A 17,833-nucleotide genomic window follows, 5' to 3' on the forward strand; every position below is an offset into this window, starting at 1 on the left:
AAAAAAAAAAAAAAAAAGAAGACTGGGGACAGCACCCAGACCCTGAGTTCAAGTCTCACAACTGACAAAAATTAAAAAAAAAAAAATAAGAAGTCTCCCTAAACTTACATAAAATAAAAACTTCAAGACTAACTTAGGACTAAATGAAAGAACACTAAGCTGTAAGGTCTGGAAGCAGTGAATTTATAACCTCACTCATATTAGTCATTTTTAACCTTTCATGAATAATGGTTTTCAAAATTTGTTTCTCATAGATGCCTCAGAGGCAAAATAAAAGAAGAAAGATCAAGCAGGTAGAAGAAGTAAGCTCCCCTTCCTCTGCAAAAACAACAGCTCTGCTCTCACACACTGGACCTCAAATGGGAAATAGTCCAGGACTAATACTTCTTTCTAAGAGCAAATCACTCTGAGCTCACTTTTGAGACAATTATTAGAGGCCTTTCGGTCATCCCTATAATTATGTATTTTTTCATCAGCATTCTGCAAAGCCATAGTTTCTGAATACCTGGGTCACTGACACTTTTCTTACACATAACTTTATTAACAGCCTTTTGAAGTAGATACTATTATACCATATATGGACTAGGAAGATAAGTCTCTTGATTTAAACTTGGAATATTTACTATTAGAAGCAGTGCTCTTTCATTTAATCCCAAGTAGGTATTGGAATTTCCTTTTTATATAAGAATTAGGGAGACTTTACTTTTTTTTATGGAACATGCATTTAACCAGTACTGTATTATTCAATATATGTGAGATTTTTTTAAAATGCCCAGAATTATCTAAAGTAAAGGAGTAAATTACTCAGTATGTAAATTAATTATTCCATTGCCCTTGCAAATTATTTATACTCTATCTTTTTGGCTACTTTCTTTACTATTTTAATCTCTAAACTAGACCCTCATTAAGCCCAGGAGATTAGTTATGAACATTTCACAGTAGGACATAATCTTTGTACATAAAAAACCACAAGTATGCACATCATAAAATTTCAATTAATGAAGATGAGAATAATCTACTATCAAATATCAACAACTGTAATCTATTAGTTATGCACGTTCTAATTTACACAATGTTTTCAAGCTCTGGGAGTTCAGCAATCATCTCTTTCCCTATGTATCTTAAAAATGACCTGTTCCCAAACTACAATATAATACATCCCTGGCACCTTCACAGTGTTGTGGATTTCAGAGGTCATTAGGTTTCTGGCTGTCACAATCACATCCTGGCACTTCTTATTAGCAAAATGAGAGTTGATATTACGAGCATATTTCAACAAATCGGTAGTATCTCCTTTTAAAAACCTCATCTCCTTTAAGGCATTTTCAAATTCTTCAGTGGATTGTATAATCTGAGAGAGAAGAACAAAAAATATATATATTATGAGATGGTTATGGTTATCCCTCAGTACACCAGGGATTGATTCCATGACACTTGTCAGATACAATCAATGAATGCACAAATCCCATATATTTTTAAAAAATGCAGTACTGCTTATAATCTATGTATACCCTCCTATATAATGTTAACCATCTCTAGATTACTCAAAATACTACATATAAATACTATGTAAATAGTTGTTATCTATTACCATTTAAGGAGAATAACAAGAAAAAAACCTTTACATATTTAATAGATACATATTCCAAATATTTTCAGTCTCCAGTTGGTTAAATTTGGAATCTAGACATGAAAGATCAACTGTACACATACAGTTGATGGTAACATTTCAAAGTTAATGTATTATAAATAAGGGCCAAAATAGTCACATTGGTCTTAGAATAAATCAATTACTAGGTTTTACAATACTATAGTTTTCGAGCCTTAAATTCATTAGCAAGAATATTTTCAATGGAATTTTTTTTTTTTTTTGGTCCGGTTGTGGGGTCTGAACTCTCGGCCTGGGCACTGTCCCTCAGCTCTTCAGCTCAAGGCTAGCACTCCACCACTTGAGCCACAGCACCACTTCCAGCTTTTTTCTTTTTTCTTATATGGTGCTGAGGAATCAAACCCAGGGCCTCAGGCTTGCAAGGCAAGCGCTCTACCACTAAGCCACCTTCCCAGCCCTCAATGGAATTTTCTGACTCTGCTAAAGGTATAAAGATCTTCTAAAGTAAATATGTGATACAATAATTTCAGTAGCGGATACAAGAATAATATAAACATAAACATACTTCCCCAATCAAAGACATAGGAAGCCAGAAGAAAAATGCAGCTATAAAGAATTTGTTTCTATTCCTTATTAACAATTTTCATAAAGACAAAACCTAAGAACAAAAGATGTACAAGGAACAACCAAATAGCAATAGGAATCAAGTGTTCTAAGACGTGGGCTAGCTCTGCCCCTTACCTCCTCGTATTGCTGTAGCTTGCTGCTATTGGTTGGAATAGAATAAACTAAACAGTTTTTGATGAGGCACTCAGACAAGTCTTCCCAGATCACATCACCAAGCATCTCCGCCAATACCATCGGAGGCGTCTTTCCATTTTCTAAGTCAGGGTCAAGAGGCAAATCTGAATTCGAAAGATGAAGTTTTAAACAAGAAGTTTAATCGCAGTTCCAACATATTCTTTGGTTTTTTACTTCTCTGGAATTCTTAAATTTTAAAATGAGAGAAAACATAGAAAAACATATATAACTCTGCATGCTATCTGAACATTTAAGTAAAACACCAGCAAATGCTTTACAATAGGTAAAATATCTACTCTATCAAACATTTACAAGTTACCTCTGTATATCTCATGGCTTTTTTACAACATTACGTTTAGAATACTCTATTAAGCAATTAAATAATAATTAAAAAACAATAGTTGGGCTGGGACGTTTGCTCAGTGGTAGAGTGCTTGTCTCACATGCATGAGGATCTGGGTTCGATTGCTCAACACGACATAAAAGCTGGAAGTGGCACTGTGGCTCAAGTGGTAGGGTACTAGCCTTGAGCTGAAGAGCTGAAGGACAGCACCCAGGCCCAGAGTTCAGCCCCCACGACCAACAAAAAATAAATAAACAATAGTCAATGCAGAAATAAAAGTAATAAGAAAATAGACCCACTATTTTAAATCTAGATTTAAAGAAGGTGGCCATAATGTCTCAAATACCTGGTGTCTGAAATCCAGGATCGAAACCAGCAGCCATTTTGCTGCTAAGCACTTGAAATGCAGCTATTGTAATAAATTTTAGTAATTAAAACATAAATTTGAATAAACTGGTTGTTTCCACCAGGAAAACATAAAGATCTAACCAATAGGCTGAGTTGAAATGTAATTTATTTCTCATGTTCAACCTAGTTTGGTCAGTCTTGCTGCCAAATACCCATAATCCCAGAACTCTAAGAAAGCTGAAGCAGGTGAATCATGATCAGGGCCAGCCTGAATTATATAAATGAGAACCTATCTCAAAAAAGTGGGGGTCAGGCTGGAAAGGTGGCTCAGTGATAGAGTGCTTGCCTTGCATGCATGAGGCCCTGGATTCGACTCCTTAGCACCATATAAGCAGAAAAAGTCGGAAGTGGCACTGTGGCTCAAGTGGTAGAGTGCTAGCCTTGAGCTGCAGAGTTACGGGACAGTGTCCAGGCCCGGACGTCAGCCCCCACAACTGACCCCCCCAAAAAAAAGTGGGGGTGGAAGCCAGGTGCCAGTAGCTCACACCTGTAATCCTAGCTACTCAGGAGGCTGAGATCTGAGGTTTGTGGTTTAAAGCCAGCCTGGACAGGAAAGTCCCCATGAGACTCTTATTTCCAATTAACCACCTGAAAATCCAAAGTGGCACTGTGGCTCAAAGTGGGAGGGCACTAGTCTTTAGTGTACAAGTTCTGAGACAACACAAAGATGCTGAATTCAAGCCCCATGACTAAACCACCTCCCCATGAAAAAAAAAAAAAAAGTAGGGGTGGGGTGGAAATCCCAGTGAAGTCTTTTAATATATGTAAAGCAGCACCTGATTCATTTTTCCTTCTATAACTAATCCAAGAGTTCCAAAATGCATTGTTACTAGAAATGAGGGAGAAGTACATAAAATAACATTACAATAGAATGTGTGATATCACTAATGACTAGATTTTCAATACAAGACAGAAAAGAAATGCAAAGTAGGCAAGGAATAAGAAAGCAGTTACTCTGCTCCTGTGGCCTAACTTACTTCTGATACCCCTTCATTCACATTATGGGCATTTCGACTTTCATATTTGCTTTTGAAAAACAGCATATACTTTTGATAAATGCACTTCTTTCAGAATACACACCAAGAAGCTGTTTCTGGAGCACTTCCAGTACCAGTCGTATCTTTGTAAAAACTTCAGATGGTGATGGATGTTCTAAGTCAGTCACCAGAGAGTCAAAGCGAATAGTAACTGTATTAGGCTGGCTTTCTATCACCGCATGAATGGATGGGCAAGAGGCCAGAGGCCTGAGGATATGCTTCAGCAGCATCTGACCTGAAAATCCATATGAGCACTCATCAAAATCCACTGCAAGGAACTTCTAACAAGTCAGCCTGCCCCAAATCCATGCACCTGAGCCTTGTAACCCCAAAACGTATATCATATCACACACTACAACTTTTCCCAATGCTGTTTCCAGACTACTTAATTTAAAATAAATAGATCCAAGCCCAAAATAAAAAGGACACTTAAAATAATTCCCTTTGATGAGTCAAAAGGCTAACCACTTGTCACTAATACTCTCCAGAAAATAGTTCATAATCTTTTCTGTCATAACTTAACTCTCAGCTGTCTGAGATTTCATGTGAATGAAGCAAAGCTGAAGGCTTTACCAAATGATTTGAGCTTGATGGGTAGTTCTCCAAGAATAGAAAATGCCAGGAGGACAGAACTGATGGGGGGCCTAGGGTCCTTCTTGTCTTCATTGGGTTGTTCAGTGGATAAATGAAGTTCCGTTTGCAGGTAAGATTCTAAGCTGCTGGCATCTAAGAAAAGGGGAAAAGCATCAGCTCCCTCAGCAACGTAAGACGTTCCCATCTCTACTTCTCATTGCTTTCTACTGAGGTTCCTAGATGTGCCATTTCATTACAGCATACTTCTAATGAAACCAACTATTAATTATGATACACGTCATTTACTTTCTTTGGTAGAGCCAAAGAATAAATTAAGTGCAAAAGAAAAATGATGTTCCTAAAAGCAATATTTACTAAACATGTATTGAATGACTAAATGAAAGTAAGGACTAAAATATGAGCTCCCAGTTTCACAGACCTTTCCATTGAGAACAGCCTTGTCAAACAAGTTTAACAGACAGGGTGTGTTAAACGAAGAGTTCAACATTGCTGCCAGCTTCTAGTAATTTATAGTCTACTTGAGAATATCTAAAATTTTTCAACATTACTTCCTTCAAAATAAGTAAGATATACATACATACATACGTACACATAATATATGTGGGGGTAAACTAAATATAGGAAACAGAGCGCAGAGGGGGACTGTGAGGTTTTCTCTGAAATACACTGAAGTTAAACAACAGTGCTAGAAAGCATTCTGGATGCAACAGCAAGTCCTGAGGTTCATTCTCAGAACAAACATCACGTCAAAGGTAGTGAGAGGACAAGTAGCACAAATAAAAGCCAGAGCCACAGTAATATTTCTTCATCTTGTAAAGCAATCCACCTCATGTTTTCATCACCAATTTTCCCCTAAAGACTTAAAAAAAAAACCAAACCTCTCTTCTATGAAAAACATACTGCCTCCTTTCCTCAACAGAAAGAATGGCTGAACAGTTTCTTTAAGCTATGGAATTCGGGCTGTTAATAAATTTCCAGTTACAAACCGTTACCACCTCCTCTACCACACCTCACCATATCAACGCCCAGAGGTCCTTCCTGGATTTCTTAGGGAAAGAGACAGAAAGAGGGGCACATGGAACCGGTCACCAATGGCTCACACCTATAATCCTAGCTATTCAGGAGGCCGATCTGAGGATCTCAGTTGAAAGCCAGAAAAGCCCCGGTGAGATACTAATCCCCAATTAACCACTCAAAAAACCAGAAGTGGCGCTGTGGCTCAAAGTGGTAGAGTGCTAGCCTTGAGCAAAAGAATTTAGGGACAGCATACATGTCCTGAGTTCAAGCCCCAGAACTGACGGGTGAAACAAAAGGGGAGTGGAGGAAGGGGGAAATGGGAGGAAAGAAAGAGAGAAAGAGCACCTTAGGGAGTCAGATGAATGGTCCTAACATTTTGTTTAACATGAGAACTCAACACAGACTTGGAAAAGTACTGAGTAAAACCTTCTCCTTTTTCATCCTGCAATACAAACTATTTAGAATATTCACAGGCCAAAAGCATTCAGGCAGATTAAGCAAAGCAGTCCACCTGAGGCCAGCAGCACCTTTTGATGGTGGGAACTTCCACACAATCAGCTTCTGCCACTCCTCTCCGAGGTGGTACAGTATGTTCTGTTTCTGTATTGTGAGCTCCATGCTGAGAGATTTCAACATTTTTAAATCAAAGCATTTTCTGGATTTTAATAATTTCAAGCATTTCTGAGCCTGGTAATGGAATGGAAGTGACATTAAACATTTTATCTGAATTCACAGCAATCAGAATACACCTGAATAATGATTAAGAACACAAGGAACACAGACTATCCCAAAAGCAAGAAAAGCACTAATTTTACTCATGCTTTATTACCTGTTCCAGATGCTGAGCAGCCGTAATATACTTCTTCTCTGTTAATGCACAATTATAGCCTTCAATACCAGTAGAAAACTGAAAAAGTAAGTTCGTATTATTCAGTATTTTTATTTTCTATGTCCTATTATTTCTAGTCTGTCTGCTTTTTAGGTAGGGGGGAAAAAGCAGCATTTGGTCAAGGACTATGAACTAAACAATAAACCATTTGGAAAAAAGAAAACCTGTCTTACTACTAAAACACGAAAGTTTAAATTGAGTTTACTAACCTCTTGTAGCTGTTTAAGCAAACTTAGGACTACTGAGTCTCTTTCCAACTGTTGTTTCAAGTCTGTAAATTCAGCAGTCGATACGTGAAGATCCTGACGGACCTAATTTACACATCAAAAAGAAGTACTTTTAAGTTAATACCATACTTCAGAAATAAAACCATCAGGGCTAATTAAGAAGCCTTATTTAGTAGGGCAATATAATTCTTGTTGAAACTTAAATACTAATTCAGGCTGAAATAAAAATCACAGAAGGTGATTTGAAGGAGAGGCTTGGAGATTCACATAGGCAAAAGCCGAATTCTGTAGGGGAAAACCAATCCCCATCAACACTATATCCTCAGGTCACTTCCTATTGTTAAAGCTGTTCTCTCTCCCAGAGAATTCAGCCACTTGAATTACTCAAAAGGTATCCCCACTGCCAAATGCTAACTCTTTCTAAAGTTTAAAAGCCTTAACTATTAAGGTATTTTGATGTTGAACAGACTCCATTTCTGTTCCGTTCCACCTTTGTAGGGACTCTACATCAAACATTTCCCCTCTTTAACTTCTCCCTAATTCATTCACTCATGAAATAGTGACTACGCTCTCATCAGATTTAAATATAGTAAAAATTTCTCCATATTTAAGTAACTAGCCTATTTCTCAGCAATTGCCTTACTTCTCTGCATAAATAAGCTTCTTAAAACAGTGGTCTAGACTCGATGTCTTTGCTTCTCTGCTTTCATTCACTCCTCCTCACGGTGGCTAGTTTCTAGTCCCATTATTTCACTAAAAAGGTGAAAAAACTAATCAATTTTTCATTGCTAAACCAAAGTATTTTTTGCCAGTATTTAACTAATATACACTAACTTTTCTACCTTCTAAAACATCCTCTTCCTTAGTGCCATGACTCGACTCTCTGATTTTCCTCTTTGTTCTGCCATTATTTCCATTTACTTTCTTTTGGAGGAACCACTCCACACATACTGATACTCCTTTTTCCCTGGTTACTTTCTTTCTCTGAGGGAAATTCTGCCCCACCCTCATCCAGAGATTGTTGATTGTCAGTGAGGGAGTAGCTAGAAGCATCAACAGGTAGCCAGGTATCCTACAAAGTACAGTATCCTACAAAGGACAGTGACAGATCCCCCTACAAAGAACAATCCAGTCCAAAACATCAAATGCTAAAGTTTTATTCTGTTTCAGTGAGTGGCATATCAAAGCTAGTTCTGTAGTTATCCTTGACTCCTGTGTCTTTCACTTTCCACAGTGACGTGTCCCAAAGAGCCTCCTCTTAAATGGTACCAGGATTCATCCAAGTTTTACATCTTCATTGTCAACGATTTTAGAGCAAATTACCACACCTTTTCCTGGATTACTTAACTGTTTCCTAACATTTCAACTACCTTCCCATTTCCCAGGCTCAGTTTCCTCGAGTCCTTTCTTTTAATGCAAGCTGAACAGGATTCCAAAAACTCAGATCAGATGTTATTCTCTTAGCTTAAAATCCTTCATGGTTTTGGCAAAGCCATCAAGAATAATAACATCAATATTATTAACCAGAAACACAACATCTTTGTTGACCTTCTGAATCTTATCTCAGGTCCCTTTCACTGCATTCCCTAAGCATCAGTCATTAGAAATATTTTGGGGGCTACCCTAAACTGATATCTCTCAACTACATCATGCCTCTGCCATGCTATCCCTTACACTCCCACCCCTAAACATCCTCCCTTCCCTTGTTGCCTAACCATTTACCATTCAAGTCTTGGTTTGGTTAGCATTTCCTACAGGAAGCCATCCTTAACTACATCTCCTCTAACTGGATTTTTATTCATGTATATAGCATGATATTCACACTTTGAAATAAAAGAACTGACTCAGCAATGATCATGGCATCTTGTACTGACAAGGTGCTAGACAAAGTGACTGAATAAATCAACCAAATTTAATCCCCTTTGGTAAGTTATACAATAAAAAAAAATTTTTTTTTGAGACAGAGTCTCACCATGTAGACTAAATGGGTCTCAAAGTCATAATCTACCTCTCAAGTGTTGGAATTATGCTCCACCACACCTAGCTTTCATACATTTAAATCTCTCATCCTTATGACAGGACTTCAAATACTGAAATGCTTCTCCCTGAGATTTAACATCCTCGATTTATTTCATTGTTCTTCAATGGTACATCTTTTAAAATACAACCAAACGAGAAGTGGTGCTGCAGATTACAATGATGGCACCTGGGAGGCTGAGGCAGGAGCCAGCCTGGACTATATAGTGAGACCTTGTCATTAAAACAAATAAACAAACAAAAAGTCAACAGAACTGAGCCATGGCTAGATTACTCCACAAGCCATAACCTAGCACAAAAGGCAAAAAAAGCCCATCACTAACTTATTCCAGACTTTACTTCTAATAGCACAGTCCAACACTGTACTACTGATCAAATAATCAGTTAAATACAAACATAAGGAATGTTTTTAGAACCATGACAGGTTTACAGAGTAACAGATCTACTTTTAAAGAACTGTGCAGAATGATTGGTGAGTAGACTACTAAAAGTCAATTTTCCAGATAACCAATGTTTTCTTCATTTGTGACTAAATTTTTATTAAAAAATGAAACTTGGGCTGGAAGGTGGCTCAGTGGTTGAGTGCTTGTCTTGCATGAATGAGGCCCTGAGTTCAATTCCTCAGCATCACATAAGCAGAAAAAGTCGCAAGTGGCACTGTGGCTCAAGTGGTAGGGCACTAGCCTTGAGCTGAAGAGCTGAGGGACAGCACCCAGGCCAAGAGTCCAAGCCCCTATGACCAACAAAAAAACAAAAAACACTTTTTTTTAAATTGTGAGAATACCATACAGAGGGGTTACAATTACATGGGCAAGATAATGAGTACATTTCTTATCAAGCATTGTTGCCTCCTCCTTTGTTTCCCCTTCCCATCCCCCCCTCCCCCTGCCCCCCAAAAACTTTTGAAAAATGCATTTGTTCACTTTTCTTACTTAATAAATCTATCATATATGGAATAGAATTAATGTCTTTTCTACAAGTTAAAGAACTTAGGAATCTCTCAACACATAATTTTGGACACCAAAGATCCCTGAGCAACAATTTAGAAATTGTTATGAGACTTAATATGAAACTTTAAATCTCTGACAGCAATATGCTGACCACCAACTATTTACTTTTCCTAAAAGATAACTTCAAGGGGAAACAAAATCCACCTGGTTTTTAATATGCAAATGTTTTTAGAGGTATAAACCAGGGCTAGGAATGTGGCTCAGTGGTAGAGTGCTTGCCTAGCATGCATGAAGCTCTGGGTTCGATTCCTCAGTACCACATATACAGAAAAATCTGGAAGTAAGCCGGATGCCAGTGGCTCACACCTGTAATCCTAGCTACTCAGCAGGCTGAGATCTGAGGATCATGGTTCAAAGCCAGCCCAGGCAGGAAAAGTCTGTGAGATTCTTATCTCCAATAAACCACTCAGAAAATCGAAAGTGGCACTGTGGCTCAAGTAGTAGAGCACTAGCCTTGAGCTGAAGAGATGAGGAACAATACCCAGGCCCAGAGTTTAAGACCCACAACCAACAGAAAAAAAAGAAAAATCTGGAGTAGCCCTGTGGCTCAAGTGGTAGAGTGCTAGCCTTGAGCACAAAGAGGCTCAGGGACAGAGCCCAGGACCTAATTTCAAGCCCCAGGATGGGGGGAAGGGGGAGGGGGTAATAAAGTAGGTTATCTGTTTCTAAATTGACTTACTTCTTTTTGTAATGATAATACTTTAGAAAACATGGTACACACTCCTACCCATACCAGACTCACCATAAGTTTATCCAACACTACAGCATGAAGTGACATGATATAAGAGCAAAGATTTTCAGTACACTAAGGAAAGCAGCTCATAACAGGAAGCAGAGTGGTTGGAATGGAGAAATCAAAAAACTGTCTAGATGACTGTGTTTGGAGACTGTGCTGAAGGTTGAATGGGATGAGTTTAGCTGCAAATTTAAGAGAATACTTTTAAGAGATGCTTTTTTTTTTTGGGTGCCAGTCCTGAGGCTTGAGCCTAGGGCCTGGGCACTGTCCCTGAGCTCCTTTTGCTCAAGGCTAGCACTCTACCACTTGAGCCACAGCACCACTTCCGGCTTTTTCTGCATATGTGGTACTGAGGAATCAAACCCAGGGCTTCAAGTATGCTAGGCACACACTCTACCACTAAGCCACATTCCCAGCCCAAATACTAACATTTCAAACTGTGACAAAAGGCCAAATGATCTAATTCTAAGCTTCCTCTATCTTTATTTTCTTAGGAAAACAATGAAGTCCTGAGATTATTTTCTTTAATCTATAAACTGCTAATAAAATTCAAGAATTATAGTTATTCTGGGTGCTGGTGACTCACACTTGTGATCCTAGCTACTCAGGAGGCTGAGATCTGAGGATCTCTGAAGTCAGCCAGTGTTCCAATTAACCACCTGAAAATGAGAAGTGGTGCTTTGACTCAAAATGGTAGAGCACCAGCAAAAAAGCTTAGGGACAGCACCCAGGTCCTGAGTTCAAGCCCCACCACGAACAACAACAACAACAACAACAAAGCAAGAATTAAAAAAGCTGTACTCAATTGAGTTGTCTGGGAATCAGGAAGCTGAATATGAACTGCAAAATCACTACAATACTTTCCCTCTGCTGACCTGATATAACAGACTCTCCTTACCTCAATCTCTATCCTGGATTTCAGCAGGTCAATGTCAGTAGACAGCTTATCCACCTGGGTCACCAGGTCCTGAGCATTCTGCATGCTAGGCAGGAATTCACTGTACTTCTTGCTGATCATATTGCACACATCACCCTATTTTTTTTAAAAAAAAGGAGAAGTTATGAGAGGAATTTTATTAAGAATATGCAGCTTATCTTCTGTACAACACCTTTCATATTAGAATTTTTTTTAATAGTTACAGCCTTTCACCTTCCTTCAAGCCAATAGAAACTGAACAACATTTCTGGTGAGTTGCCAGTGGCTCACGCCTGCAATCCTAGCTACTCAGGAGGCTGAGATTTGAAGGATGATAGTTTGAAGCCAGACTGGCCGAAGATGTCTCAGATATCCCATTTTCAATAAACCAGCAAAATGCTAGATTTGACATGACTCACGGTAGAGTGCTAGCCCTGAGCAAGAAAGAGAAGCCACAGTGTGAGGCCCTGAGTTCAAACCCTGGTACTGGCACAAAAGGAAAATTCTCCCATAAGAGTCCTATACAGTGCAAGTGTACAATAAGACAATGATTACCAAATTCTAACAGCACCCAAGAATTATATCAATGCTGAAAATGAAAAGACCAAAGTTTTCCTACTATTATCAGACTCTACCCATCAATTTTAATCATATACTTACAATGGATAAATCAAGTCTAAAATCTATATACTTTAATCAATTTGTTTCTATCTTCTTGCCTATAAAATTATTTTCCAGAAAAAGTACAATTTTATTAACATTCTTGTGAGAGCCTTTTACAAGCCATATGCTTCAATTACATGCTCTTTCTCTGGGCTTCTCCATTTAAGGTTTACTTTTTTTTTTTTTTTTTGAGGAGGAGAGGTTGGTCCTGGGGTTTGAACTTCGGCCCTGTCCCTAAGCTTTTGTGCTCAAGATTAGTGCTCTACCACTTGAGCCACAGCTCCACTTTCAGCTTCTTTTTGGTAGTTAAGTGGAGATAGAAGCCCCATGGATATTCCTGCCAGGGCTGGTTTTGAACCACAATCCTCAGATCTCAGCCTTGTGAGTAGCTAGAATTACAGGTATGAGCCACAGGTGCAGATTTAGGGCCCTTTTGTTGTTGTTGTTATGGTGGGTTGTAGGGCTTGAATTCCAGGCCTGAATTCTGTCCCTGAGCTTCTTCTGCTCAAAGCTCCACTTCCAGTCTTCTGGTGATTAATTGGAGGTAAGAGTCTCATGAGCTTTCCTGTCCAGGCTAGCTTTGAACCATGATCCTCAGATCTCAGCCTCCTGAACAGCTAGGATTATAGGTGCGAGCCACCAGTGCTCAGCATATAGGGCCAATTTTTAAAACTCTAAAATGACTGAGTTTCAATATCCCCTTAACAAATACTGCATATTCTGCACTCAATTATTCCATCTTTTGGAAGATGCTCACACAGAAATAAATTCTCTTTTGGTAGGAAAGATACTACTCATTGAATTACCCAAAAGACAAGGCTGAAATGTAATATAGCAATAGACTTACAAGATGATTCAGAAGAAAAAAGATCCAGAGAAAACATGGCATTTTAATACAGAAGACAAATTGAGATAGGAGGTGAAATGAGAAGAAAAATGATGGAAAATGAAGAATTGGTGATGTATGTAAAAACCTGGGAACTAGAAGGGAAAAAAAAACTGGCCTGCTTGGAGCACTGAAAGTAATTCTCATTTGTCTGAAGATTCAAGATGGGAGAGGAAAGTAGTGAAGGCAGTGAATGGGTGAGGTCCAGAGCACACAGGAGCCTTGAATGCCATACTAAAGTAGCTTAACAGGCTGTCCTCTACTCATAACATCAGAAGAAGCTGGTGAAAAATCCTAAAGCCAGGTTACAGAGATGCGAGTGGTATGAAGACTTTTGTATAATTAGAGTTATTAGGAAAAGCTGTCTCCGGTGCCTTTCTGATGTCTGCCAAAGTTGCTCCTGACGGCGATTGAAGATGTGGGCAAATACCTTCGGGTAGCCACATCTGGACCCAGCCAGTCCTCAGCATACCAGTGACGTTTTACAACCCAACATGGCCTCAAGTGCTTGGGGACGAACAACAGAGCTCGACAAACATAACCGCGAGTTTAGGAAAGAAAAATTTCGGGGTGAATGGCGCCATCTTCCCAGAGCCATTCAATGTGTTCACCCACAAATGGGGAAGGGGGGGAGGAAGAGGGTCCGAGGGGAACAGAACCGGATGGGGTGGCGGGTCCGGTCCTGTGCTCCATCCCGCTCTAGACACCTCCAGGGGGGCCCGCAGCGCCCCTCACCAGGCTCGCTTCAGCCCTCCCAGCCCCCAACCCCGCTCCCGGGCTCTCCCTCCCCGCCCCCTGACCCAGGTCTCCTCAGACCGCTGCAGGCCCTTACTGAACCCACCCTTCTCTGGCCTCCCACTCCCCGCTGTCCCCGCCCGGCCTCCCCGCCCGTCTCCCCGGCCGGAACCGCTCCGGGGGGCCCCACAGTCTGCCCCGGGCCCCCCGCCCTCCAGCCCGCGACTCCGCTCCCGGCCCCCTACACCCGCCCCGGCGTCCCACCCCACACAACCGCCGGCACCCCGCCCTCACCTTGATCTCCTCCACCCGCCGGGTCAAGCGGCTGATCCGAGTGCCGAGATCCTCCTTCTCCAGACTCCCCGACTGGGCCAAAACTTCTGTCACGAAGGAAGCCATGCCCGTGACGGCAACCAGGACTCACAGGGAGACGCTACTGCGGCCAGCGCGGCAGTTCCAGTCCCGCCGGCGGTCTCGGAGCGCTGCCTGCCGGGAAACGTAGTCTGGCAGACTGCGCACGCGGAGAAACCAGGGCGTACTACAACTCCCAGCAGGCCCCGCGCTCCGCGGGGCTCCCACGGTGTCCCGGAGTCTGCGCACTGAACTCAGACGCACTTCTTGTCTATTCAAATACCTGTCGCTGCCCGCTCATTTTTTACTTTAAAAAAAAAAAAAAAAAAGAGGAGGGAGGAGGAAGGAGAGTGGAGGGAGGAGGAGGAGGAAAGAAGGAGGAGGAAAAGGAGAAGAAAAAGAAGAAGAAAAGAAGAAGAGAGGAAAAGGAGGAGAAGGAGAAGAAGGGAGGAAAAAGAGGAGAAGGAGAAGAAATAAGATGAAGAAGGAAGGGGAGGAGGAGGAGGGAGAAGAAGAAGAGGAAGAAGAAGTAGTTGTTGTTTTATGGCTATTTTTTTTTAACCTCGTTGAAGCTCTTTCACCTTCAAAATGTATTCCTAGCCGGGCGCTGGTGGCTTATGCTTAGGAAGCTGAGGATCTGAGGATCCAGTTCCAAACCTGCCTAGGCAGGAAAGTCCTTGAGACTTAGCTGTAATTAATCACCAAGAAACTGGAAGTGGAGCTGTGGCTCAAAGTGGTAGAGCAAGTCCTTGAGACTTAGCTGCAATTAATCACCAAGAAATTGAAAGTGGAGCTGCTGTGGCTCAAAGTGGTAGAGCAAGCCCCATGACCCACCAGCTCAAAGTTTTGCATTAAATATTCAATCTCACTCGAGTCAGTGGTTTGTATCTATGCAAATATTGCCCCCTGGAGTTGTGCAACAAAGTGGCATCACTTCATTATAAATAAAACCTAATCACATCTCTCTACACGTGTTACATATAGATTACAACGCTGTGATACACCATATATTTATAGTAACTTAGGTGATAATCCTGTGTGGATTAGAACAAGATACTTAGCACTTTCTATCAATATTACCCAAAGCCTTTAAAAATTAAGTACCATTATTCAAATGGACTGCATCCTGGAAGTTCACAATATGCTTTGTATAGTATTGTTCCTTTTTTAAAGTAAAAGTATTTTGTAAGTAAAAGTATTTCTCAGAGTAGCAGACTTGTGTTTATTTTCTTCTTGTTCCATTCTTTTTCCTGTACTGCTTTAGTTAAAACATTGTATTTTTTTTTTTGCAAAACATATCTTGTGAGAGCTGATCTCAAGTCGACCAATTTTCCATGTCTGCGAGACAATCTACTTGTCCTAATGGAGCCAAAGCACTTTTGTGTTCCCGGAAGGGCAAAGGAAATGCTTAAGGGCTGCCATAATATCCTGGGAATAAAACCAAATCAACTTCATTGTGGTGGAGAACTGGTAGTTCTACTCTGAATTCTAAATGTCACTAGTAATAAATGTCCACTGACAAAAAGGACAAACTGATGAAAACCTGTATTGCATATTTATCAAGCAATTATTATAGTGTGCTAAGCGTGAAGATAAAGAAATATGAATAGTGACAGGAAAACAGGATACTTGTCATTTTAAATGTGGATAAGTGATGGGTCCAAATTTAGTCACATCTAACTATTATGCAGTTGGCGATAGGGGAAGGATTTTTTAAGGAAATAAAGTAACAAACATAAAATAGGGTTTGGGATTTGGAAAGGGCCTGTACAAGCAATAAACCCCAAAGCTTAATTATCTCTGAGGAGGGGGCAGAGAGGAAAAAAATACTGAAGAGTAAGCACCCAGTCTCTGGAAGAACCAGGGGACTTTTGTTTTTGCCAGTCCTGGGGCTTGACCTTAGGACCTAGACACTGTCCTTGAGTTTTCTTTTGCTCAAAGCTAGCATTCCACCACTTGAGCCACAGTGCCATTTGGAAGAACCAGTAGAAAGATGCTACTTTGTGAGGTTCTGAGATCCTCTGCTAGAAAGCCAGTCCAGACATGGCCACAAACATTTCAGTGGCCCTTTCCTGTCCTTAAGTAGAATGACCACTGGATAAGAGATGACTGTCCTCAGGGTCCAAAGGAAAGACAAGGAAGAGTCAGAGTCAGATTGAGGAAGGAGAAGAAAAGACACAAAGTGGATTAAGATTGTTGTGCATACTGAATACAACAATGAGTGAATGCCTGAAGAAACAAAAGGAAATTAATGGATTTTGTTTTCCTTCTTCCTAATTCCCATTTATCTGGTTTATATGTCTCCTTATTCCAGATTTTCACAAATCATGAGGAGAGGGATAAGAATACAGGAGCAATGTCTGAAAAACTTCCTCCTTTCCTACCATGGCTCACATATATGGCCACGTGCGTATAAAGATATACAACTGTGTTCTGGACGCAAAGTATGAAAAGACATGATTCTGGCCATAGATCCTGAGAGCAGAGAGCATTTCCAAGTTTGTATCGTGTTTCACACCTATAAAAGTTGAGGGAACCAGGCACCTATGGCTCATGAATGTAATCTTAGCTACTTAGGAGGCTGAAATCGGATACTGCAGTTCAAAGTCAGTCAGCAAGGAACATCTGTGAGACTCATATCTTCAATAAACTACTCAGAAAAGGCTGGAAGTGGCACTGTGGCTTCAAGAAGTAGAGCACTAGCCATGAGCAGAAGCAGCTCAGGAACAGCACTTAGGCCCTGAGTTCAAGCCCCAAAACCAGCAAAAATAAAAATAAAATAGTTGAAAGTCAGGCATCATGGTACATGTTTGTAAGACCCTGTACTTGGGAAGCAGGAGAATTACAAGCTCAAGAGTAGCCTGGGCTACAGAGTGGCTTCAAAGCCAGTATGAATTATATATCAAGACCCTGTCTTTAAAAAGAAAAACAAAAACCAGCAAATGGATATATGGATTTTTTTTTGCCACAGGAGCCTAAAATTCAAAGAACATCTCATGTATTTCAAAATAGTTTTTAGGGATGCAGTTATAGATGAGACAAAACTAGTATGCATGGATAATTTTTGAAGCCAAGTGCTGAAATATGAGATTTCTTTATCTATTTCCTTAAAAAAAATAGAACACAAGACTAAAGAGCATTCCAGATAATGCCATCTCCCTCCTTTACCAGTCACTAGCTTATCTGTCTGAAGACAACCATCAGATAAAGGCAGGACCCTTGCTGCTCAGGAAGTACTTCCTTACTGCTGGCTGGCCCAGGCCTCTGCTTTCATTTTGCATTTCCACGTGGTGTGTCAGAGCCTAAAATATAAATAGGAGACATATTGATCAGACGTTTGTGTCTTTAATAGAATAGCTCCCAGGGTTACTTTGGGTTTTGTCATCAAGACAAGCCCTTACCCGCATCTGTGTCACCAGTGTGCAAGGGCAGAGCAGAAGAAATCATTGGGACAACTGGGACCAAGAACATGAAAGGTCTAAGACTAAGCCACTTGCCTCAGCTGTTTGTATTTGTGGCCTACTAGCCAAAAGGACCTTGTCAAGGTTCCGTTATAACCTGTATCACCCAGTGG

At 40.4% G+C, this 17,833-nt stretch overlaps 1 protein-coding gene across 1 annotated transcript in view; it reads right to left on the reverse strand.

Moving 5' to 3' along the window:
- Positions 1-14,367, reverse strand: part of Zw10 (zw10 kinetochore protein) — a 29,111-nt gene extending 14,744 nt beyond the window's left edge. The window contains exons 1-10 of the mRNA XM_013009490.1: positions 14,203-14,367; positions 11,607-11,741; positions 6,908-7,009; positions 6,639-6,716; positions 6,337-6,496; positions 4,772-4,924; positions 4,242-4,433; positions 2,351-2,514; positions 1,099-1,351; positions 417-451 (exon numbers count right to left, since the gene is read on the reverse strand). Coding sequence (XP_012864944.1) covers positions 417-451; positions 1,099-1,351; positions 2,351-2,514; positions 4,242-4,433; positions 4,772-4,924; positions 6,337-6,496; positions 6,639-6,716; positions 6,908-7,009; positions 11,607-11,741; positions 14,203-14,307 — 1,377 coding nt within the window. The 5' untranslated portion in view covers positions 14,308-14,367. The remainder of the gene's footprint in view (positions 1-416; positions 452-1,098; positions 1,352-2,350; positions 2,515-4,241; positions 4,434-4,771; positions 4,925-6,336; positions 6,497-6,638; positions 6,717-6,907; positions 7,010-11,606; positions 11,742-14,202) is intronic.
- Between the last annotated feature and the right edge of the window lie 3,466 nt (positions 14,368-17,833).

The sequence above is a fragment of the Dipodomys ordii genome, unplaced genomic scaffold (genome assembly GCF_000151885.1).
Source record: "Dipodomys ordii isolate 6190 unplaced genomic scaffold, Dord_2.0 Scaffold10, whole genome shotgun sequence".
Classification (NCBI taxonomy): Eukaryota; Metazoa; Chordata; class Mammalia; order Rodentia; family Heteromyidae; genus Dipodomys; species Dipodomys ordii.